Here is a 24659-nt window from a genome sequence, read left to right as displayed (position 1 = left end):
CTGAATTTAAACTAACAGCAATAATCGAGGACTTAACCACTTTCTCTGCCTATCGTCACGTCTACGTTTTTGGGTTTGCAGTTTGAGTGATACACTGCCTCAGAGACGATCTTTGGACGTCACCGTGTCACCGCGGTGCATTATGGTCAAGTGAATCAGAAGTCCTGTCAGCTCGTGCCGTTTAGCAAACTAGCGTTAACCGGGAGGGCTATAGTTAAGGTTAGTGGTAGTCTGGGTGTAGCGGCACGTCGCTGACTCGTGTCTTCTTTAACTGCCACTGTAAACTTTAGGCGGGTAGTTACTACACGTTCTTTGTCCCGGAGCTAACAGCTAACTAAGTTAGCACAACATGCACCGCTGCACTGGACGCCTGAAGACGTTGTGAGGAAAGTTACCGAACTAGCCTAAAGTTATGACAAAGGCATGACAAGAAGCTGTGGTGACCAGTATCCGCTCGGGTCGTGAATTCTATAATGACGTTTCCTTTTGGTGGCAGTGGCGCATCTGGACCGGCTGGTTTCACGAGCGAACCGGCCAACATCTGGATGGAATGAGATAACTGCAGGGCTCCCTCTGCCGCTGGAAGCTTCACTTTCCTCACGTCCCCTTTGCCGTGTTCCTGTGTTGGCGTGGAGATGGGGCTGCACAGGGTGATGCTGGCAGCCTGTATGAACTGCACAAGGACTCATCTGTCTGTTTTCAGTTCTGTCCGAACGTTTTCCTTGGGAGTTTGTGGCACTCAGACCCTCTTCCGCTGCAGGGGGCTCAGACTCGCTTTGCCCTCTGGAAGTAGGAGGCTGGGACTGAATAGTAGCCGGAGCTACAGTGACATCGGGTCAAATCTACTGTGCAGTCAGACGCTGTTTGTGTCTAGATGTCACTCCAGAAAGTCTACTGCACCTGGAAAGGAAAGGCTGCTACAAGGAGCTGCAACGTGGCCTGGTAAGAATGAGATGCAGGTGATTGGAGTACAAACACACACACGTGAATGTAGAAGGGATGGGGTAGTGGGCTGCATACTGACATGTGATGGCAAAACATTGTATTTAAGCTAAACCCAAATACAGATATATTATATGCAAACAAAAAATGTGACATTAGTGGACCTCTTATTGCATTTTTGGTTGATTGTATTCAAAACCACGCTCTTCCCATTTGTAACCAGCACCTGCTATTCGCTGCAGAGTAACTGATGCTCCTCCTTCCAGTGTGTCTCCGTCGTTTCTTGTGGTGAGTGTTGAAAGTGATCCAAAAGCACTGTAGGTTTTACGCCACAGTAGTTAAACCTATTAACACTCGGGCTTTTGTTTCTTGTTTATTTTGCAGATGAAGTTTGACCAGGAGGGAAATGTGACACCATTTGGTAAGTCCCATTTGATGTTAGAATATGTAAAATAGTCTGCTGTCCCTATGTTTACACTCTGCCCTTTCTCACCCCACTGGTGTGATTATTTCTACGTTTTTATAGAGAAAAAGAAGACTGAGCTTTGCCAGGAACTAAGTCTTCAGGCCCGAGACCTGCGCTTTCAGCACAGTAACAGCCTCACCACTAGAAACAATTGTATTATTATACGAATGGAGGTAGGCTCTCAATCAAGAAAATTAACTTAAATATATTTTTGAAATATTATTAGACATACACTCTTCTATAGGCTTTCACGTCAATCATGTCCACATGCTAACCATCTGCATTCCTGATGTCCAAAGGACGAAATAATATGCGCCAATGTTTTTTAGCATAGCCTCTACCTTCCCCTTCATCTCTTCACAGTCTCTCAAAGCCATCGTGACCCCTCAGGCCCTTTTGGTGTTGGATTTTCGTGGTCTGGGGTTGGAGCGCTGGTTGGTTTTAGAGCTTGGCCCCCAGCTAGCATCACAGACACACTCTCTGCCGTTTGAGTTCAGAGCACTGGAGGCCATATTGCAGCACAAGGTGGAGCAGATCTTAGAAGAAAATACTCCATTAGTTAACAAAATGAGCACATCGATGGATTAAAAGGTAAATGTGTTTGTGTCATTAGGTGAACTCTCTACAAACCCGATTAAACGAAGTGGAACCAGCCATACTGGACATATTAGAATCCCTGGTGGATCCTAAAATCCTATCTGCTGACAGAAGCAAACTACACGTGCTGCTGCAGAACAGCAAGAGGTAACACACTGAACCATCATGTGCACTGACATGATCTGTGAATGTGGGTAGATAACATTGGGATTAGACGTTTATCAGAGTTCTTAATTTGTTGAATTGGCTGAGTTACATACATATCATCTCCTCTCTGACAGTTTATCAGAACTGGAGACAGACATAAAGGTGTTTAAGGACTCCTTGCTGAAGATTTTGGATGAGGACGAGCTCATTGAAGAACTCTGTCTGACAAAGTGGACAGACCCAAGAGTTTTGTACGTCACACATTACTTCATATACACAAAGAGTGAAAGCAGGTTTGGTTAGGTGATAATATAAGTGATAACTGAAAGATGTTTTGTGTGACATTTCATTTTTGACCTTACCAAAGTCAGTATGTAGAAAAGTATTTCAAAGTCCTTCAGTTTTCCACACACTAGTGATAAGTGATAGTGATTTATGGACATTTTCTAGACGAAATGCAAAACAACTACAGCTGAACAAGTTATAACTAAAAATCAGAGTGAAAATAAGCTTAAAATGAAAAACAAAATAAATGTACAAATATCTACATATAATTATTAGATTAATGTATTCTGAAAAGCTTCAAGTTCTAAAAATTGGACAATTTTTAGTGAGATATTGTGCTGAATATAGTATGATGAATTTAGTTCAGTATTAAGTGTTAGATCCAAAAGCATAGCGTTAAATTATGACCAAACCTAACAATATTTCAACTAATGCGCAAGCATGCGACCACGAAGGGACTCGAACCCTCAATCTTCTGATCCGAAGTCAGACGCCTTATCCATTAGGCCACGCGGTCAGATGTTGGTGACTTAATCTGCGTGGATCTATGAGCTGTTTAATACTGTGTTTCGCTTAACTATAAGTAACCAGTAACTGAGTTTGACGCAACGCACGAAAAATATACGACTCAAAGAACGATGACATTTTAAAAAACGTTTTTGCACAACCGGTCAAAGAAGATTTTTATCCCACCACATCGTTTACATCTTGATGATTCCGTTGCGGTTGTTATGTTTTTGTTTGCTTGTAGTACGGAGCTTTTTAATTGCTCGCTAAATCATTTATTTTTAGATGATGATATTTTTCTTATTTATTGAAATAGTGATGAAGCGTGTAACGATAATTGCCCAATTCATGCTGTTATTGTAGTGTTTAACAGTCGTTGTCAACAAATATTTGCATAAGACCGATTTAGCTATCATTTCGTGTTTTATCTGTTTTATACCTATCTGAACAGATGTTTGTCTGTTGTAGTGAAGAGAGCAGTTTGGGTATTGATCACGCTGAGGAAATGGAGCTGTTACTGGAGAACTACTACATGCAGGTATCCCAAATCATTTTATTTTTTTTATTTATTTATTTTTTTTATTTTTAGATATGATTAAAAATGTGTTTCAACACATTATATGTTTGAGGTTAAAAAACAGGATTTTTCTGCCTGTGTTGTATTAAATGAGCTGTTGATGTGGGTCGAGTGTTTACAGTGACACTGAACTGCTCTATACAGGCGGAGGAGTTGGGGAACAAGGCCAGAGAGCTGAAAGGGCTGATAGACGACTCTGAGAGTGTCATCTTCATCAATCTGGACAGGTACACACGCACAAACAACATTTAGCACACTGTGTAAGTAAAGGAGAATTAGCACATTTATGGCAACACATTAAACTTACAAAAGCAGCTGACTTTGTATGAGATGCAAATGTCTCACCACACAGCAGGAATGGGGTTATAGATTTGCAGTCGTTGCTCATGAGGTGCAGCTGTTTTGCTTGAGCCATAACTGACATATTGTTTTCTGTTTTTATTGTAGCCATCGTAACGTGATGATGCGTCTGAATCTGCAGCTTACAATGGGCTCATTCTCCCTCACATTGTTCGGTCTAATAGGGGTTGCCTTTGGAATGAATTTGACATCATGCTTTGAAGAGGTGAGAACGCTTTATTGTGAAATGACATATTAGTTTTTATGTTCAAACTGTGACTTTTGTATATATTGTACCTACATTTCGCTTGTCTTGTTTGTGTCTGTTACAGGACCCTCATGTTTTCTGGCTAATAACGGGCTTTATGTTCTTGGGTAGTGGGCTGATATGGAGACGACTGCTGTCCTTTCTTGGGCGACATCTAGAGCCATCAGTGCCCCCACTAGTAACGCACATACTCAATGTAGACTAGAATCTCAGCTCTGATGTCAGTTTGTTAGACTAATGGTGCGATTGTAGATAGTTCAACGTGTAAATTATGACATCATGGCATCTTGTTATCGCTCCTTATAATCTGAGGACACTCCTCAGTTTAAACTTCAGCTATAATTTACAGATCATAAATTAGATTATTTGTTTTTCTTTGCCAAATCCAGTCATATTTTCCCTTGTTTCTGTGTGTGTTACAGATCCCTCCAGTTTGGAAGAGAAATATAAAAGCGTCAGACATCAGGACTGGAGTCAGATGAACTTTTACCTTTGCTATGTAAACTGACACAGATCTCCCACAGACTGCAGCTTTAAAAACAAATGTTTTATTAACCCGGACCTCATGAATCTCCTGAAAGTTGTTGTTCTTGTTGTTCTTCAACAGCCTCTCGTGGCTTAGGCGAATACAGTTAAAATAGTTTTATTTAAATAAATAAACCACATTAATCTTTAAAGTCAGTCGTGTGTTTTCTGCCAATACATTTACTGCAGTCAGGGCTAATATTTACCTGTTGATAAGATGAAATTAATCAGATTTTTTTATATTTAGTGACAGCAAAACATGGACTGTTTTGATTTCTATTTGTATGACGGCAGCAGATGTTTTTTTTTAAGAGATAAGCAACTTAAATGAAACATGCTGTCATAACCACTCGTTGCAGTAGAGGGAGCAATATCTACAGTCTGAAATGGTGTCTATACTTCTGCAGTGGTACAGTTCCTCTTACAACAGAGACCCTTGTGTTTATGTGAATTCTTACATTAGTTATAAATACTCTTTCTATTGAGCGTGGCTACAGTGATCTTGAGTAATAAAAACACATGAAAGGTTTGCGAGCAGTGAAGCAATAGTGTGTTAGAAGTAATTGATAAGAGATGTGAGAATCAAAATAGCGTTTTATTACCGTGCCGTTTGAATAAATACAACATTGCAGTCCACATCTGCTTTTAACTTCCCAAACTAAGGGTTAAGGGTGGCAGGACAAAGAGGTTCGGACATAAGGAATGAGTGAGGACAAAGCAACTCTTCGTTGGGCTTCTCAGATTTTGAGGCATAATGAGTTAACACAAACCATTCTTGAAATGAGATATGTCGACAGGAAACCAGTTGGTGGAACAACAATGGACGTCACATACAGTAAAGTGATCGCACAGCCAGGTTGCAGTCTTGGTTTCTGTAGACTGCGACAAAAGGTTTATAAAAGGTTTTAAAGGTTTAAAGGATGAACTTATCAAGTGTCTTTAGGGGGAACTTTAATCTCAGGTTCCATAGGAACCTTGTCACGTCTATGAAACCAGTAAATACAACTGCCACGGAAACTTTGTAAAAAAGGAAAAAGTGCGCCCGCGGGAGAGAGATAATGCGCGTTTTGATAGCATAAAAGTACTCGCAGCCTTTCATAGGACCGTGTAGTTCGTTTCTGTACTCGTTTGGTCGTCACTATAAGACTTATACAGGGCGCTTCATGTGACATCATTTTGTCAGCCACGAAGGGCCTGCGCGGGCGCGCGTGCGATTTTTCTCGCGCGTGCGTCACGGCGTGTTGACGTCACCGCACGCTTCGCTGGCAGTCCAACAACTTTTTCCCGAGGAGCTCCACATCGCGACGCGTTCAGGAGAACCCGCACTAAAGCGCCGAGAGTTGTTTGTGTGAACGCGCCGGGGTTTTTTTGTCGGAGCGACATTGTTTTGCTTTTCGTCGTCCACATCTTGTGTTCCTTTCTTCCCGTAGACTATTTTCCCCGTAGCTGCCGTTGGTCTGTGGGAGTTAGGATGAGGAAACTGGGGCTGTTGTTCCTCGTCGGACTGGCGTCTGCCTTCATCAGTGAGAAAGTAAGGAGCTCTTAATTGCGCTGGTGCTGTTTACGCTTGTGAAATAACCGCAAACGTGTTTTTTCACTCGATAGTTTGACTTTGTGCCCTTTTACCTCCCCCTCAAACGAACACTTTGGCCGTTGAGGTAACGATTGAAGCGAACCTTAGTGACTTTTAAATGCCCAAACCTCGGCAGCGTTCAGTTTTCTCCATTCTCTGTGTCTCCATGTGTGTTTACGTTATTTTCCGAATGGCCCGTCTGGACATTTAAAACGCCCTGTGCTATAAACGAGTGGCTTAAAATAAGAGAAGTGGTTGTTTTATTAACACGTTTTATCTTCCAGCGTCTTATTTACATGAGACTTGTTTTATTTAGTGGACCAGACTTTACTAATGTTCCACAGTAGTTTAGTTCAGGGCCATGTTGATGTCAAGTTCATTCCGGGCCAAAGTCTATTCAGGATCCAGCTCGCAGGTTTGACATTAAAACCCAAACCCAGATTTGGCCCACACATGTTTTGAAAGTCATTATTTTCCCAATAATATGTCGAGCATCATAGTTCCTCCTGATGGACGAGACGCCGCGAATTCCCCCTCTTCCAAATGTGGATAAAACTTTCCCTCTTCGCACCATGTGACTGTCTCTACATTCTTGAGTGTGAAAAATACCCTGGTTGCATTATTTATTGACGGTAAAATCCCCAGACTAGAGTAATGACGCTTCAACACCTCTGCAGTATTTCATGTCTTTATGATTTATAGACTGTATGTTTTCAAAAGGAGAAAGCTAAACCTACAGGAAGAAAGAAACCACATCTTGGCTGAGTCCTGAACGACTTCTACACAAAGGCACCAGCTTGTTGCTTCTTTCCCAGATAACAGAGATTTATCTTCCTAAATAATTCATCCACCCTTCCACACCTCATTTTTTTCGTGGCCTTTGTTGTTTATGTTGTTAATACACAGACTCTGCTGGTTAATTGCTGGGCGTGATGGGTTACATCACATTCAAAGTGTCTCTGTCTCTGAGTGCGGCAGTTGAATTAGTAGTTCGCCTGTGGTGGAGTTAGTCACAACTGAGCGGCAAGTGTAGGAACGAGATCGCTGCCTGTGACAAAGTGTGTGAGCCATAGTTGTGTCATTTCCCCGAGTCCCACTGGACTAGTCCTGGCACGCATGCAGCCAAGTGTGTGGCACACACACCTTTTTAGCAACCCACCTACACGAGGAAGAGGGTGGCACCCGCTCGCATTACGCGTTCTGGTGTCGTTTAAAGACAGTGTCAGTGTCTTAGAGTTACAGCTTAAACACAGAACTATTTGTACACATGCGCTGCGTGTAGTTAAGTGAGACAAGTTTTATCTTTCACCAAATAGAGCAGCCTGCAATTATTTTTGGTTTCACACAGACATCGCCAGCTTTACGTGATGCTGTGACCAAATGGTGATATATCAGTTTAGGACATTGTTCTAAAGAGAGAAATAGGCAGCTGCTGTCTCACATTTCCCTTGTCCTTAAGTGAAATTCTACTCATGTCCGTTAAGGACCCACACAACTGGGGTTAAAAGTCCGATATGTACGACCTTTAAAGGGCCTCAACATGCAACTGTTGACTTTGTAAGGCCGCACTTGTAAGGCACTTTATATGAACGTTTCTGCCAAAGGTCTAAATGTACTTTAATGTAAACGGGTACATTTGATGATTAGAGGTCAAAGGTTGTCTGACTCACAGCCTTCAGCAAACATACACCCTTGAGCGCAGCATTGTGCTGCCATCCAGAAGGCGATGACAGGTCTACTGTGTGCTTTTGGCTGTTACACAAGTCAGAGTCCCACTGCTCTCATCGACTTTCAGTGCACAGTGGGGAAAAATATGTTGCCTTGGTGACCTTTGCCCCAGCAAAATGCCATTTTATCAAAAGGTTAGAAACAACAATATGGATTTTTGTTGTTTATATGATTTAATTTTACACAGTTTCAGCATGTCACTAGGAACCTTCCTCCACAATGACGCCATGTTTGTGAGCACCAGATGGTAGATGGGTTTTATGATCTGCATGTATGTGTGTGGGCCTTGTTTAATATACATAAGATAGATGGATGTTTTCTGGTTTATCCAGGTGTGTCATCAATAGAAGTCTTTCAGTAATGCAGAGCTTAGAGTATATGTGGCAGGGGAGTGGTCCAGGAAAGGTAGTTTATTTATTGTTTCATGTCTGTAGAGGTTCTGGTTCTTGTGTCTCTCTTTATCGTCACTGGGACCATTTGATCAGTGTAGACTTAAAACAAGGCATATCCAGATTGGCAGTAAATGGCTGACTTCGAGCGGGTCATTCACACAAAGTTAATACTTTAGTCTGTATCCAATTCTAATGTGTGTTTATGTGTGTTTTAGTTTTGACAAGTGCAGCATCTGCTTTTGAAATCCCTGGCTCAAGATAGGAAGAATGTGAGCGCCCCGTCTGCTATTTCAGTCATCTCGGCATGGAGAGAATCCATTTGAAACTTGTTCCTTGTTCCTGGTTCAACCCATTATCTGAATAGCTGTACTATCTGGTTTTACCCTTATATTTATACTTATATCATTGTTTAAGGTAACCGAGAATTAATAAGCAAGCATTACAACTTGTCCTGTATGCTGATCTAAAAGGGCACAGCCTGTAGCTGGCATGGTTTGTTCAGCCTGTAATTACAAAAAGCATTTCTATACTGTATTTCACATTTTTTTGTGGCTGTCTTCTCTAGTTTTGTTCTTCACAGGGTCAGAATGTGACATGCGAAAACACCATCCGTACATTAGTCAAATCAGATACAATCTGCATGACTTTGCATGGTTTTGTTTGTTGCCTATGGTTAAGTGTTTCCCTAGAGATGGCCGAGGTTATACTTCCAGTTGAAAGACTTGAACCTTTCTAAAAAACAAAACCTAGTAGTTTTATTTCTCTCCCCCACCAGTCTCTCTCCTTTCTCCCTCTCTCGCCACCTGTGTTAGTGGAAGCATACTATTCATACCAGACATACTTCAGGCCTCAATAGGCCATATTTATCCAGGTCTGTGTGTGTATATGTATCCCTGTGTCCTACTACCAACATCTGCGGAGCCATTCTCGTCTTTTAAACTTCAGACTTATATTATGCTGATTTGTAGGGCGTATGTTTTTGTAATCTTCCTTTTAAAATGTATTTTTTTACATTCTGTCTGATGTTCTGTGGCTTGTTTTATTCAACTTCAGACACAGACAGGGTCATTTTCAGCAAGTGAATGGATAGCTTCATCCATTCGATTATTTCATGTCCCTAGCTAAAGCTTTTTTTTTTATTTGCTCAGACCAGATTTTAAATGATCAGACAGGGGTTATCAACACATTATTGCATTGGTGGAATGCAATAATGTTTAACTCATGTGTGTCCACTTGTCCTTGTGTGTTCTGTTTTGGAGCTGCCCTGTTGCTCCCTCAGTGTGGGAGGTTTATGTGTATGTGCCTTTCCCTCATTTTCATGCTTTTGTTCTGTTTGGTTTATATGAGTAACAAAAAACATCTGTCATTTGTCATCCTCACAGCTCTTGGTGTCTGCCCAGACATCATATTTAACAGATGACCTTTACCTAGAGGGCAGACCGTCAGGTGACCTCCCTGTAGATGATGAAGATGATCAAGATGGTGGTTCAGGCTCTGGATCTGGAGACTACTGTAAGGCTGCTGTTTCTCTGGGAACATATTTGATTTATAACAGTTGGCCTTTTTATTATTTCAAATAATTTGTTTTCTTAATAAGTTTTGTTTCTATGCAGTTTTACACATATGAAATGAAATTCTCATAAATGTATTCAGATTGTTGTTGAAAAGCAACCCTAAAGGCATTTAAAGACTAATGAAGCCCACAGAACTACAATAAAACATTATATTTAAATTATTTATGTAACCTGGTCCTACACATGTAGTTATTATAGAGACGTATTGCATGTGTCATTTTAAACTAGGCAATGAGCAACTTCATGATTATACCTTTTCTAAGTATACCTTTTAAAGTTACATTTCCTCACAGACACATGAACACGCAGAAAGTTTTCCCCATGTTGAAATTTTTTTTGTCGGTCTCGCTTACACTTGTCAGCAAAGAATGAGTAATACATGTACACACACTCGTTGGGTAGCAGATGTTTGTCCTGAGGTTATGTGGAATTAGCCAGGTGAGATTTTTATTAGATATTACGTCAGATACTTTCTGACTTTTTTTATGAATGACTCATCTCTAAACCCTCTGTGAATAATGTCTAACCATGAAATCAAAATCCATAGAATTAAAAATAAAGTTTCTTTATCTGCAGGTATTTAGTCCAGGATAACACAGTTGGAATTAGACATCACTCCTAAAAAGATATACTGTGTAAAGTTCCAGAATTTGGTGGTGAGTGCTTTTTCATTTTCAGATCCCACAGACCAAGAGGTGCTCAGGAAGGTGAACAAAGAGTTCGAGACCACATCATCCAAAGAAAGGAATCCTACTGACACCACACCAACCACAGCTGCTGAGAGCCACGATCAAACAACCACAATGGAGCCTCCACCTTACATCCCTGATGGCAAGGACAAGGAGCAGGAGGTAGAACATTTTTTCTTTTATTAACAACAAAACTGTAACAACTAAGACTGTCAGTGTCTATATATTATGTTGAGTTTTGGCAAAAAAACAGCTGTTCTGCTGTTTGCAAGAACAAATCAGATAAGACCAATTTAAAAAGCTCTCACCACCCCTTCCAAATTCAGTACATAATACAAGTCACTGTATAACATATTAATGTGATGCATAGACAGAGACCAGCTTCTGATATCCAATCTCAGAGTAAAATGATTTTTCCCCATGATCTTGGATGGGTTGCAGAGGATGTTTTAAAATGTTTTCATGTTTCCTCGGCTGTAATTTGCAATGTCATGCTTCCTGCATTTCTATAATGCTTATTTTGTTTCAGGTGCTAGTTACCAAGTTCCCAGACAATACCAGACCCAGTACCACCAAAATGCCTTCCAGTGAAACCACTCAAGACTACATTTTTGACAACAACCAGGATGAAGAGATAATTAAAGTGTTACAGAATGACGTTGTGGAAAAGTCAGACAGTCGGGGCAACAAACTGCATGTGCAAAACTCACCTGAACTAGTGACAAGTGAGAACATTTGGGAGAGGACAGATGTGCTGGCAGGTGAGGAGTCCCTTTTAGAATATGAGAACCAATATGAATGTAGGTCTTTTGAAGCTGTTTTTGATGTTAAGTTTAGCTTACAAGCTCCTAACATGTTTGTGAATGGACCAGTATCAGACTATACAACGTCTGTTCTCTCTATCTCCAGCTGTGATAGCCTGTGGAGTGGTCGGGTTCCTCTGTGCAGTTTTCCTCCTGCTCCTCCTCGCTTACCGCATGAAGAAGAAGGACGAAGGAAGTTACGATCTGGGGGACACCAAACTTTCCACAACAGCCTATCACAAAGCACCCACCAAGGAGTTCTATGCCTGAACTGACCAAAAGGATTTTAAATGTCTGTCACCTGCCTTTTCAGGAATAGATCTAAACACAGCTGAAGATGATTCCTCTCGTAGGAGTTTGAAGTCACAGTCTCTGCTGCGCTTTAGTGCTCTTTACTTGTTTCCATCTTTCCTACATTCCTCTTCTGCCATCTTTGAATCCTTTTCTCTTCTTCTTTACATAATATTCTTTGTGAAGAAGAGGTAATCCGAGAATTACATGTGTCTATTTTTCCAGACATTAAATACATATACAACATTTTATAAAAGAAATCTTTTTCCTGCTTCTTGTTTAGGAAAGCAATAAAGTTTGGAGCTTTGTTAACACTGTGCCTTAGACCCATATCACTTTGGGCTGAATTACATTGGGGCTGGACTTGCGTCTGCATTACAGGCCAATTGATTTAGCATTTAGCGGAGTTAAAGCAGAACTGTTCCATCTCAAGGGAACAACGGCAACATAGGAGTAGCCTTACTGCACTTTGAATGCTGTTCAGTGTAAGTGTACCATATATGACAGTAGTATTACCAAGAACCTTCAAATCCTGTTTTCTTTATTTGATATCAGATTTGCTTTGGTTGTCGTCATTTTGCTTTGTGATTTTTCATTTTCTTTTTTTTAAAGAATCGAATACTTTCTTTATTCTTATGAGGATTTAATGTTTTGTTTATATGCTGCCCAGTATTGGTAAAAGAGATGTTGTTACTCAACAGGTACATATTTTTTTTTTAGAATAGAACTGACCAAATACAAATGTTTGTTGTCTTTTTAGCTGTAGTTTTGTGTTTAATGTGAGATCATGTCTGTAAAGCCATTTTTTTAAATGAAATCTTTGTCTATGCATTGCATTTATACAGTGGTAGCCTTATTTAGTAAAGCAGAAGTTCTTAAGGCTTGCGACATTGGTTATATTTTTAGAACTATTTTATTTGTTGACTGAGTTCTGCAAGCATGTGGAACTGAATTGTTAAGGCAGAGCCAAGGCTGATGACTATAATTCAGAAAGTGGGGAAGTAACCAGTGTTGTCTAACCAAAGCCAAAGCACATTCCTTGTCTAGCGTCAACTGAATACAGCTATAATAGTGGGTTACATGTCAAGGGAACCGTGACACCAGTTAATGTTTCTTATAGTCTAAGTAAAGTCTTATTCAAAAGTGAGCTTTAAGAGTGAATATGCAGTTACTGCTCAACATCATCTTACTGTTGTGTTGAAGCAGCCCAGTAGATTTTGACTACTCACTTCCAAAATAAAATTCCACAAAAGGTTTGATTTGGATGTTGAAAAACAATTTGTAAACTTAAATTCTTCTAGTCTGTAATAACCCGTATTGTTTGTTACATGACCATTGATAATTTGAATGCAAAAGCAAACTACCTATTGCTGTGGTTGGAATAAACAGGACAGTCTGCTCACTCAGCCACTGTGATGTGATCTTTGTGGGGCAATCAAATCCTTTGTGCTTTATATTTCATTGTCTATGTTCATTTACAGTATTCAATTCCATCATTCAATCTTTTGAGCTGTCCAGAAGCTCATTTGTAGTAGTTCTGGACAGGACTTCACTGGATGTGGTGTAGGATCTAAAAGGCAGGTTAAGACAATGGGTTAACTAGCCTTTCTTTTCAAAGATCTCTAATGTCATATAGTATGTTGACGATGCTTTATTTTACTGTAATAATTTATACTTGCTTTTACTATAATCCAGGTTAATGTCGACCATATATTGAAATTGTACAGTATTTACTCTTCAGCACATCTTTGCGCCTACTGCTCAATTTTAATATTTATGATTTTAGTGTATTTTAAATGCTTGGTTCAATTCATTTTCAATTTTGTTAATTTTTATAGCTTTAAAGTTCTATTTTATATTACTGCATCTAAAGGTAAATATTATATTTTTTGTAAATATATTGCAACTTTAATTTTTATCAAAACTGAATATGAATGGACTGAAGCCTTTGCCTTTATCAAATGAACCTGTACGATGGTTAGGATCAACCAAAAATCAACTTGCCAGTAAGCTGTGTGTGCATGAGGTCTGTGTTACTGAACTGGTGTATGTCATGAAGTTCACTACTGAATAAATAATGTGGCTTTAATGCAAAGTGGAAACTGGAAATGTGTCTTGTGATTTATTCCTTAGGGAGCAACCACCTCCCTAGTCCTCTCACCTTCTGCCTTTGACCTCTGACCTTTCATTTCCTCTCCCTCTCTCATTTCTCTGACAAAAACACTCTTTTGCGCTCATCGGTGGCTAAAGCAATAATTTAATGTTTCAACACTTTAATTTGGAGACATTGTGATGTAAACCTGTGTTTTATTGGGGTGTTCTGCATTCACTGTATGACCAAAACAGAACAAAGGTTTTTATATATAAATATTTTATGATATAGATGTACATGAATGGGTATAATTTTTAGTGTATATGATATGTTGTGATACATGCAAGTAATGTAAATGGACTAAGTTGTAACTTTTGTTCAGTGTTTCACAGTAGCGAAGAAAAACACATCCTACCTTCAAGAAATGTCCTTTTACAAATGTAGGATTTCAGGCCAGTGAGTTAAATCAAGCCAACATGTGAATGAAGCCAAAGATAACATGGCTCCAAACCCCAGTCATGCAGAGAGGAAAAGGTTTTATAATCCTGTAACACAAAATGGATGAAAGAACGTAAACCCTGGTTTGAACCATCACATAAATAAAGTATCAGCTCTATGAAAAGTAGTAGCTTATAAAATAAGAGCAAGCAGCCTCTCTCCTAACAGGGTGTGTCACTCTGAATGACTGCAGAGAGAAGCAGATGAATGGTCTGGAGGGATGAGGGGGGTGAAGACCACAGACTGGGATGCGGGCAGAAAAGTGCAGTGGTTCACACAGGGTGAACACAGTGCATTCCAAGCACTGGGCATCATTTAGCAACTCCAGCTGTTTACCAGCAGATATGGAAATGTACCAAGAAGAGCCAGCACGTGCCTGTCTATCAAGGTTTACATGGAAACACAAATTGTGATCTTTTAGGATTAACGTTATTAGGCAGATATTAACCTGCCGTCGCAGATCCTAACATGCCGTAAAATTACTCCATTTATTTTGTTTTCAAAATAAAAAGCAAATCGGAGCTCTTGTTGTGAAGTGACAGGCCGGAAGTTCACTGTCGTTAGCCACGCTGACATCACGAGCGCGGAAGCGGTGTTTTTAATTCCAGGTTTATCTTTCCACAAGACTGCAACTGCTTTCTTCGGAGGTCGTGTAGCCTCAGCGATATCACATTAAATAGTTGCAGGGTTCGTGTTTGTGTTTTTTTGTTGATAAGTCTATTAATTGTCAAACTGCAGTAACATTCTCAGTTACCTGCTGTATGTTAAAGCCACTTTGAGACGCTTGACGCTTGATTTAAGCCCATCGGTGTACAGTATGTGGTGTTTTGAGGTGTGGGAGCTCACACTGAAAGTAACTTGAGTCCAGTAAATGTCGTTTACTTTAACAACTCAGGTGTAAGTTATTAATATACAGTAATGCTTTCATGCTGCTTTAAAGCAACACTAGTTGCTGTGTTTTTTATGTAAATGAGATGTGGGATAATTATCTGTGGGGAATTTCCCTCTTATGTATGTGACGCATGTTTTGAATCACAATGTGATTGTTCCTGTACAGATGGCCTGGAGTGGGAGGCTGCCCTGCTTCCTCTCCTGCCTCTTCATCTACACGCTGTCTCCTTGTGACTCCCACCCTCACTGGACTCTGCCTGTGCGACCATCCAATGATACTGCAAGAAAAGGTGTTAAATGTTACAGATCATCTTAAATTGGAAAGACTGAGGACAAAGTGTGAAACGAGAGGGATGAAATCAGTTTGTTTTCAAATCCAGAGAAACAAAACTTGTTGACCTTCTGACTTTCCTTTTGTGTGAATCCAGTTTCAGACGTGGCCACAGAGGTCGCAGCCTATGCGGATGTGGCAAAGCAAATCATTGAGCTGGCTGTGTTTGGAGCTGCCCAGAACCGCTCGTACAGACGACTGGCCGATTTCACCGACACCATCGGGAATCGCGTCAGCGGCTCAGCCAACCTGGAGATGGCTATCAAATACATGTACAGCGCTCTGACACAGAATGGGCTGGATGTACACTTAGGTAAGCGTGTCCGCATCAGAGCGGACGCATCAGAGCGGACGTATCAGATGCGTGGCTGAAAGGTGTGCAGTGGTGATAAAAGGGCCTTTGATGTGACTCTCACTGGTTACAGACTTCCAGCAAAGTAGGAATTGAATTGTCCTTTGTTTTTATGTCCTTTCACAAGAACCTGTCAAAATCCCCCATTGGGTCAGAGGGAAGGAAAGTGCAGAAATGATTGTGCCTAGGGTCAAAAATCTGGCACTGCTCGGGCTCGGCAGCAGTGTAGGGACCCCACCTGAAGGTGAAGACAAAGCCTTATGATGTTTACCATAAAAATGATTTATCCCTGCGATCCATCCCTCTATTAGCCTGGCAGCTGATTCATAGCAACTGGACTCCTTTCTATCAGGTAGTAATGCTTCACCTACCACTGAATAAGAAGCTACTGTACCTGGACAGGTCCAGTTACAATGACTCAGCGTTCAGACAACCTCACCTGGATGGTGGAGAATCTTCACTGACATGTACCTCTTTTAGACTTTACTATCACACTTCTATCCTCCAGGTATTAAAGCAGAGGTCTTGGTGGTTCGGTCGTTCGATGAGCTGAAGCAAAGAGCGAGCGAGGCCACGGGGTAGCCGTGTAGTTTTCAATCAGCCATTTGTCAGCTATGGGGAGACAGTGGCTTATCGTGCATTTGGAGCATCTGAAGCAGCTAAAGTGGGAGCTGTTGCCACCCTCATTCGATCTATTACTCCCTTCTCCATTAACAGGTATCTAAAACGTAAAGCTACATTTGCTGTACGTGCTGTGTAAATGTCTGTACGGCTCGAAATTCATTTATAATTGTTCAGGAACATGTCTGTGTGTTTGTAGCCCACACACAGGTTGGCAGGATTACCAAGATGGAGTGAAGCGCATCCCGACAGCCTGCATCACTGTGGAGGACGCTGAGATGATGTGGCGCATGTCACAGAGGGGGCAGAAGATCGTGGTCAGAGTCACAATGGGAGCCAAGACTTTGCCAGACGCCGACTCGTTCAACGTGGTTGCTGAAATCCCAGGCTGGCAGTACCCCGAGCAGGTAGGACTCACTGGCCGTGTTTGAAAGAACCGTTACGTAGGATGTGATTCTTTGGAAAAAAACGTTTTAGACGACTTCTCGTTTTGATGGTGTAGATGACGTAATCCTAAACACGAAATTCAGGGAAACGTCCCTTTCAGAAAAGCCATTTTCACAATAAAACAAAACTGTGTGAGCAAACTCTCTTTTTTTTATATCCTTTTAATGAATCTGTAGTTTATTTACACAAACAGATCTGTACATAGGGCACTGAAAAACCCCACCCAACCAGTTCAAGTGAATGGACGGAGCAGTCTAACAGGTAGAACCTGCACAATAAGAGCTGCTGTGTAAACGCAGTGAGCAGTGTCTAGATGCAACAGGCTGCCTGCTCAGCGCATGCTGCCTGATGGGGGCACGCGCATGCGGGTTCCCCCGAAGAACCAGTGGGGCAGACTTGTTAGTCCAGCGTCCTGATCAGACCTCGTGTGAGGCAGAGGTGTAGCACAGAAGGCAATGTGGGCAGAAGCCTCTAGTCAGATAGAATCAAAGTTTTCCACGTATCACACAGAACGCGTCACTTCTCTACAGCGTGATCTGAGTCACGGAGCGTGCCTGGAGCAAGAGTGTTTCTCCTTGACGTTCAGGAAGTTGGTGGGTCGCACTTGGGACAGAGTTTACTGTACAGCATGTAAATCTGATGAGAAAGATTTCTTTGGCCGATGAAGGAAGGTGTTTGTGCTGGGTCCTGTCCAGAGTGTGTGGGTTAATGCTTTTACTCCCTTACAGCCTGTTGAGCCTGCAGACACCAGTCCTGCTGATTCAACAATCGTAAAACCTCCAAAGACAAGATTCATGACATTGTTATCAGGCAGTGTGAAACCAGGCGTGCTCAGTAATTGAACCGTGTCATCACCTCCAATGTATTTTAGAGTTTTCATCTGTGTATGTCAGTCACCAGACTTGGATTAGGGAGTGAAAGCTGGATCCTCATTACAGAGAAGCGAAATGAAACCATGTGTTTGCGTTTGAAGAGACGATGTACATGGCAAGTTTTAGTGACTCATTACCACGGCTGAGCTTTTCGGGACCACGCAGGGTCACCTGAGGGGGATGACGTGGATGTATTCCTCCACACTGCTTCTATTCTTCTGTATTTTTCTAAATCAGAATTGTAACCTTTTAAAATCTATAATGTTCAGAGGGTAAAAGCACAAACCATTTGGCAGACAGAGAAAATCAATTTAGTTGTGTCGCTGTTAAAAGCAGGTGAACAGTTCACTAATTTTACCAGATGACTTATTTCCAAATGTTGCTGATCATCTAATGTACAGTAAATGCGTGGATTAAACTGAAGACAAGGAAGGAAGCAGAAAACTAAGGCCTGAAACAGTTTTCATTACTAAGCCTGTGCTTGAGTTGTTGCCGTTCTGGGTCATTGTCCGGACAAGGTCTGATCAAATCGTAAAGTATTTTGTAATCTGGAACGTCAGGTCAGAAACATCCCACTCACAGGAATTCACCTCCTAAAATTCCAGGAAGTTGGATTGTACTGTGAACTGTGTGTTTTTGTCTTTGCTTTTCTGATTTAATGAATTTGTGTGTTTGCCCCAATTTAAAAAAGAAAAAGAAAATCCAAAATTTGAAGATAGATTTGAAGCATTTTGCATTTGTGCTATGTGTTTTGTACGCTTCATGAACATTTATTATGGATCAAACAGACTTCTCATACGCTAGGACTCCATGGATTCTCCTCTTAAAGTGTTCTTTTCTGTCCAATCTGTGAGGTTGTCTTACTGAGTGGTCACTTGGACAGTTGGGATGTGGGCCAGGGTGCCATGGATGATGGAGGCGGAGCCATGATTTCTTGGGAAGTCCTCTCTCTCATCAAGGACTTAGGTAATATGAAAAAACAAACGTAACATATAGACAAACAGGACATAGACCATTCAAGTAAACCGACTGCAGCGGGTTTATGTAAGTCTATAAGCAAATAGGGTCAAGTAAATGATTTACAGTAGATTATAATTTAGATTCATATAAGGGTTTAACCCAGATCAATGTGCAGTTTAAGTAAGTGAGCAGACCAGAATCTGCAACAGATGGTGGAAACATGTACAAAACTTAAAAAATAGCACAGGTCCATCAGGAAATGTTTTCCTTTGTTGGGTTTGACAAACAAGCTACTAAACAGCTCCTCAGTCTACATGCACTAATCTAACATTCAACTGTTCGCAGAGGAAGATGACAGCAAGTGCATTACAATATTGCTTTTGAAAAATAGAACTGAACGATCCCAACATGAATGTTTATTACAAACTGTTAAGAAAATGACTTGAGTAAGAGTCGTATTTTAGTTAACGGTTGGTTTGAATCTGTCTCCTTTTGTAGGTCTGCGTCCGAGGAGAACCCTCCGAACCGTGCTGTGGACGGCTGAGGAGCAGGGTGGAGTTGGAGCACAGCAGTACTACGATCTGCACAAGGTACCGTCTGCTGCTGTGCAGCATGTACAGAAGCATGGTGGGGTGGTCAACTGTAAACGTGTCTCCCTTCCAGACTGTGAGAAGCAGGAAAAATGCAGTCGCATAATAAAAGCATGGAGTGTAGGAGTTTAGAAATGTAGCTCAGGTGAACTGGAGAGGCCTTGCGTAGCTTTGGGCTTTTATGATCATACATTCATCCATGAAAGCACCCTGTTACATTTAATTTACATCGGTGTGGTTGGACATATTGTATCCTAGCAACGCTTAAGTGAACGTGTTCTAGGTTGGAAGTAGCTTAATGAAACCGTTTCACTTTCAGGTGAACATTTCCAATTTTGACCTGGTCATGGAGTCTGACGTGGGAACATTCAGACCAGTGGCTCTGCAATTTACTGGCAACGATGCAGCACGAAAGGTGGGTTTGAAAATCCAAGTCTGCTGTGGCACTGTGTCATCTAGTTACACAGATGTTCAGCATGAGCCTCACTGTCTACACTATGCAGAACTACTCTCTACAAACTACGAAGCTCTTTGCTTTGCCTAAATCGCCAGGTAATGGAGGAAGTGGTCAAACTGTTGGCTCCCATTAACACCACCAAGCTGGAGACGCACGCAGAAGGGACGGACATCTCCCCCTGGATGCAGGCAGGAGTTCCAGGTGTGTCTGTCCACAGCACAAGAGCTCAGTGAAATCCTCACTAACACAAAACATGGAAGCTGTGGTTTTATCATTTTAAGTATCTGACATAAGCACTAAAAGTAGGAAGTAAGTCGTCCTAATCTTTTTTTTCCCTCAGTGCTGAGCACACAGAATCATATCCTCTTTAATTACCTTTAATACTGTAAGTCTCTACTGGAAATGCCCCAGTGAAAGCTTTTTAGGTTGGCTCTCCATAGTGTGCTATTCTTTTACATATCATGCGGTTTTAATATTTCAGATATTTTTGGCTTTGGTAGAGATTTGTGGTTCAAACATCGTCGTTGTCTCTTTCTAGGTTCTTTGCCAGTCAGACTGCACATAATCAAAGACAATTAGCATGAGGAACATAGCATGAACACAGTGACTGCCCGCTAGCAATCAGTTCCACAGAGTATTTGGTGCCTTTGGAAGAAACAAGACTTCTGCTGAACTTTTTCCGTTTCCGTTTGCCCATTCGAGTTTGAACAGCACCGTTTTCCGGTTAGAAAGAGTTACAGTGTTTTATCGTTAATAGAAATAAACAAATCAAAGGTCCCAAAAGAACGTAAGCGAAGTACATGCCACACGCTTCGATAATGTAACCAGGATGTTTCTGTCTGTCCGTCCTCCAGGAGCCAGCCTTCATGTGGCAGACAGTCGGTACTTTTGGTTCCACCACAGTGAAGGGGACTCTATGAGTGTCCAGGACCCCCAGGACATGAACCTGTGCTCAGCACTGTGGGCTGTGGTTTCCTATGTTGTGGCAGACCTGCAGGACATGCTGCCCAGGTAGTAAGTGGGACACTTTCATGGTTGATGCTCAGGCATGTGGCTAAAGCCAATATTTTAGGGAATGAAATTGAATAGGATTTATTATGTCGGTTTTTGTTTGTAAATTGAATGTAAATATGTCTTAAATCAAACTATATTGTTCTGCAGTGGCAACAAGCACCAGCAGTGAGTGGCTGCTTAGAATTCAGTGTTCTATAACACAAAAGACCAAACTTATTTTAAAAGCTGCATTTTTATGTTACTATTCCACTTTTCTACTATGATGTTTTGTAAAATCTCTCTGTAGAATCATTGCACTGTGTGATACATAAAGTATAAATGATTGTTTGCGGCTGTTTGTCTGCATGCGTCAGTTTTATATACAATTGTGTTAGTCACTGACCAAAGTGGAAGTTGATCGATGCCGTAGCTTACAGAGAAAGCAGAAGAGAATAGGGAAACTACGAAGCAAATATAAGTGGTGATGGGTGAAAAGATGACCAGAGCAAAAAAAAAAGGAAACTGGGGATAGAGAGGGAGAGGAAGTCAAAAGAATTCATCATTCTGTGGATGTCATGCAGACTAACACAGCAGATACAAGACACACACACAGCTGGGTTGTCTTTACCCCATGAACTAATAGGTCAGCACTCCCATGAGGTGATGTCAGTGTTAGTCAGCCAGCCAGCGCACATCAGTAATCAGTTTGGAAACACAAACGCTTGCATGTGTGTAGTGATGAATGTGTTTAAACTAAGCTGTGTAGCATTTGGCAAATGTCTGGGAAGTTGTTCACGTGGGGCCCCACACACACACACACACACACACACACACACACGTTAGGTATGAACTGTCTGTGGATGTTGGACAAACACTGACTCACATCACTTAATAGTTATCAAACAGACACTTTTAGAGTGTCTTGTGTTTTTTAATCTCACTCGTATGTTACTACTTTTCAAATTGTTTTTTTCAGCTTTCTTCGGTAAACTATAATTTAATCTTTCACGAGTTTTTTATTAAAACAAAATAAAGCCAAGATTATTGTCACACAAACACAAAAAATATTTAAGGACTAACTGTAGCATGACTGTGTGCTGCATTAGGGTGTATGGTGTAAAACCTGTAATGTATCAGGCTTCCACCTTGTGGTCTGTCTCCAGTGTTGCTCCTTTGTGTTTTCTATTTGCATTCTCTTGGACAACTTTAATATCTGAAAACTTTATTACCAGTGAGCTGCATTTTTAGAATTAAAAGAAACAATGAAAGTTACATGTTTAACATTATGCATAACCTTTTTCTATTATGTAACATATCAAGTTACACCCAGACATTGACAGGATATTTGAAGGTAGTGATATAACAAATGTAGGAGATTTAGCAGAGTTTTACAAATGCATCAACAGTAGTAGTCGTGCTCATGTAGCCACAGGCCTTCTGGAGTTGAACACCTTGATTCCATTTTGCATTGAAGATCGACAATATTTGGTCAGAAGAGCTCCTGTGGTCTGCTTCTCTCCACATAAGTCTCTGGATACAAAGAGGAGTTATCACTAAAAACAATCTCATTAGCGAAAGAAAGTGACTATGTTCTTTTGATCATATTCAAAACTGTGATAATCTCGTAAATGCATGACACCAACTGTATATATGGTGTGATGTCCTCCTCTGTCCACTTCTCTCGGAGAGTGAAGAGATGGTTGAAACGCTCCAGCGTGTCCTCTGGGAGGTCTTCCACCCGCAGCAAGCAGATGGTCTCTGGGCGTGAGGTGCGGTCCACTAGGGCAACACTCTGGAACATTCATGTGAGTGAAGGAATGAGCAGAGACAAGCAGATGCAGTAGATTCTTTGTTACCAGAGCTATTCAATACATGTATACACATATGCACCCCCACTGTGTTTTTTCTTTGAATTCAGTATGTGAGCTACTGTACACTGTAGGTACGGTCTAACCTTCAGCTGGTCCAGTCTGGTGCTCATGCCTTCTGGCACGCTCTGCTGCCACACCTCCTGAAACTCTCGTAGGTTGAACTTGACAGCGTTTTGCAGGAGCAGTAGCGCTAAGCCCCGGCAGACTTTATCCTCATGTAGAGCATACAACACTTTCCCTGCACGAAGAGACGTTACAGAGATGTTTAAGGCCTGTTTAAGATATCTTACTAGTTACTACTAATTAAACTTCAGGATCTGCAGAGTTTGCTTTTTGTCACCGTTTTCAGTGTAACGTTTCCCATAGCAGTTCAAGCAGTGCTCAATCATTTCTCTGTAAGAAAAGGCAAGTCAATATAGATACACTATAGAGAGTTAACATTAATTGGAAAAAGTCTAATTCTAATGCTCTTCCTCTTATTAATCTCTACCGGTGAGCCTGAGGTTAACTTACTCAGGCTCCAGTGGAGATAACTCCTCCAGACAAGTTTCAAGGGGAACCTTATTGAAGGACCATGACTCAGAATCCACTAGTTGAGTCACATGACCAAGCAGCTTCATCTCATAGTCAAAGTCCAGGATACGCCAGTAGCCTGGAAGGAAGAACAATACGCTCATAAAACAACTGTTAAATTTATTCAGCAAACAGAGAGGAAAAAAAATGTCATTTACATTAGCGATGCACACACATGTTGCACTAAACATTTACTTGAACCAACTTGTTGCTTTTCTGTGTGGCAGGTCTAACAATATATATATATATATTTTTTTTTTTTGACTACCATCTATCTGGCATGCATGGATGGTCTCCAGGTGGGTTGTTATCTCCTCCTCACTGGCCTGGATCCTCTCCAGCAGATGTTGCATTGTGTACTGGCAACAATAACAATCAGCAGAAACCCATTACTACAGTTCAAGGTTTATAAGAAAGACATTTATGCTTCATACCTATTGCTTTACCTTATTCTCATTGTTCTCTTCCTCTCCTATTAAAGGAGGGCCTTCATATGGATTCTCCAATAAAAGCTTTTTGAGTTTTTTTAGCTTCGGGCGCTCCTTCCTTAGTTCCCAGTAGCTGTTGCAAAATCCCCAGATCTACAACAGAACTCAGACGTGGTTAGTGTGTCTGCCACACCATGTCGGACCGGTGGCTGCAAGTCTTTGCATGTCACTGCTTCCGTACCTGCGCGTGCGCCACATGAGCGCTCTCCTGGCTGTTGGTGAGTTCCTCTGGTGTTTTGCATCCTGGCACAAAGAGCAGCAGGTTCGACGTGTCAGCTATTTTGAGCTCATAGGTTCTGTCACCACTACAAAGCACAGCACGCTCATCCTTATCCCCTCGAATCACCAGACTGGCAAAGAGGGAAAAGTTGTTATTATTGTTATTACACACATCCATGCAGATGTTGTGCTTTAAGCGATTATCAAATGACGTTCGTCGTCATCAGCTTGATATTTCATTTGTGTCCTGCAGGAAAGCAGTTTACATGATGATGTGTTGAAACAATCCTAAAGCTGCTGAGCACCACACAATGCTTCACAGCATCACTACCTTACCTTTGGCCGGCTTCTATGTGTTTGCACAGCGTGTCGTCCAGCTCCATTAGGCAGTAATCTGCAGATGAAACATTTTCCCCAAAAGACAAACAGTGGACTGTTTTCTGTAGATCCTCCTCTTTCAGTTTGGCGATCTGCAGCGTGGCCTGCACCTCTTCTAAAGTTCTCATTTTGGGTCAGACGACTAGTAATAAAACCGAAACAAACTGCCCCGAACTATCGTGTTTAAAGTAGTTAAAAACGACTCAAAACTATTGTCGCTATCTGTCAAATTTACCCGCTCTATTTCTGCCGTGGGAAGGAAGAAGAAACCTACGTCATGGCGCAACATCAAAAAAGGACCGGGTAGAAATCATGTTAAGCTT

General features: G+C 41.3%; 4 protein-coding genes and 1 non-coding gene across 6 annotated transcripts; 3 read left to right on the top strand and 2 right to left on the bottom strand.

Moving 5' to 3' along the window:
- Positions 1-114: 114 nt before the first annotated feature.
- Positions 115-4805, top strand: mrs2 (magnesium transporter MRS2). Of its 2 annotated transcripts, none has more exons than XM_029128130.3 (12): positions 115-942; positions 1166-1230; positions 1327-1363; positions 1469-1581; positions 1772-1933; positions 2022-2152; positions 2287-2403; positions 3413-3482; positions 3666-3748; positions 3969-4086; positions 4193-4324; positions 4551-4805. In XM_029128130.3, the coding sequence occupies exons 1-12, from the start codon at positions 636-638 to the stop codon at positions 4608-4610; spliced, it is 1395 nt and encodes a 464-aa protein (XP_028983963.1). In that variant the 5' UTR covers positions 115-635; the 3' UTR covers positions 4611-4805. The 2 variants fall into 2 exon arrangements, with proteins under 2 accessions (XP_028983963.1, XP_028983964.1); XM_029128131.3 differs by having other exon boundaries at positions 116-942; positions 4193-4306.
- On the bottom strand, positions 2882-2954 carry trnar-ucg (transfer RNA arginine (anticodon UCG)). The gene has a single exon. It is a non-coding gene; the product is annotated as a tRNA-Arg (tRNA).
- A 1100-nt stretch (positions 4806-5905) lies between the features above and the next one.
- On the top strand, positions 5906-13109 carry LOC114843315 (syndecan-2-like). The gene is made up of 5 exons (XM_029129749.3): positions 5906-6184; positions 9729-9858; positions 10599-10771; positions 11139-11370; positions 11519-13109. The coding sequence occupies exons 1-5, from the start codon at positions 6125-6127 to the stop codon at positions 11680-11682; spliced, it is 759 nt and encodes a 252-aa protein (XP_028985582.1). The 5' UTR covers positions 5906-6124; the 3' UTR covers positions 11683-13109.
- Positions 13110-14823: 1714 nt separating this feature from the next.
- Positions 14824-21163, top strand: LOC114843662 (carboxypeptidase Q-like). Its single transcript, XM_029130459.3, is given in 12 exon segments — positions 14824-14980; positions 15351-15474; positions 15613-15828; positions 15995-16111; positions 16376-16440; positions 16442-16584; positions 16688-16895; positions 18662-18773; positions 19266-19357; positions 19677-19772; positions 19910-20015; positions 20669-21163. Coding segments are annotated over 11 exon segments (1440 nt in total). The 5' UTR covers positions 14824-14980; the 3' UTR covers positions 20830-21163.
- A 538-nt stretch (positions 21164-21701) lies between these two features.
- Positions 21702-24629, bottom strand: dscc1 (DNA replication and sister chromatid cohesion 1). The gene is made up of 9 exons (XM_029127944.3): positions 24295-24629; positions 23921-24089; positions 23698-23832; positions 23520-23610; positions 23192-23330; positions 23019-23071; positions 22762-22916; positions 22451-22599; positions 21702-22337 (listed from the first exon to the last, which is right to left on the bottom strand). The coding sequence occupies exons 1-9, from the start codon at positions 24462-24464 to the stop codon at positions 22226-22228; spliced, it is 1173 nt and encodes a 390-aa protein (XP_028983777.1). The 5' UTR covers positions 24465-24629; the 3' UTR covers positions 21702-22225.
- Between the last annotated feature and the right edge of the window lie 30 nt (positions 24630-24659).

Source organism: Betta splendens, chromosome 16 (genome assembly GCF_900634795.4).
Source record: "Betta splendens chromosome 16, fBetSpl5.4, whole genome shotgun sequence".
Classification (NCBI taxonomy): domain Eukaryota; kingdom Metazoa; phylum Chordata; class Actinopteri; order Anabantiformes; family Osphronemidae; genus Betta; species Betta splendens.
The sequence above is the reverse complement of the archived record's forward strand: the minus strand, read 5'-3'. Positions and strand labels throughout refer to the sequence as shown.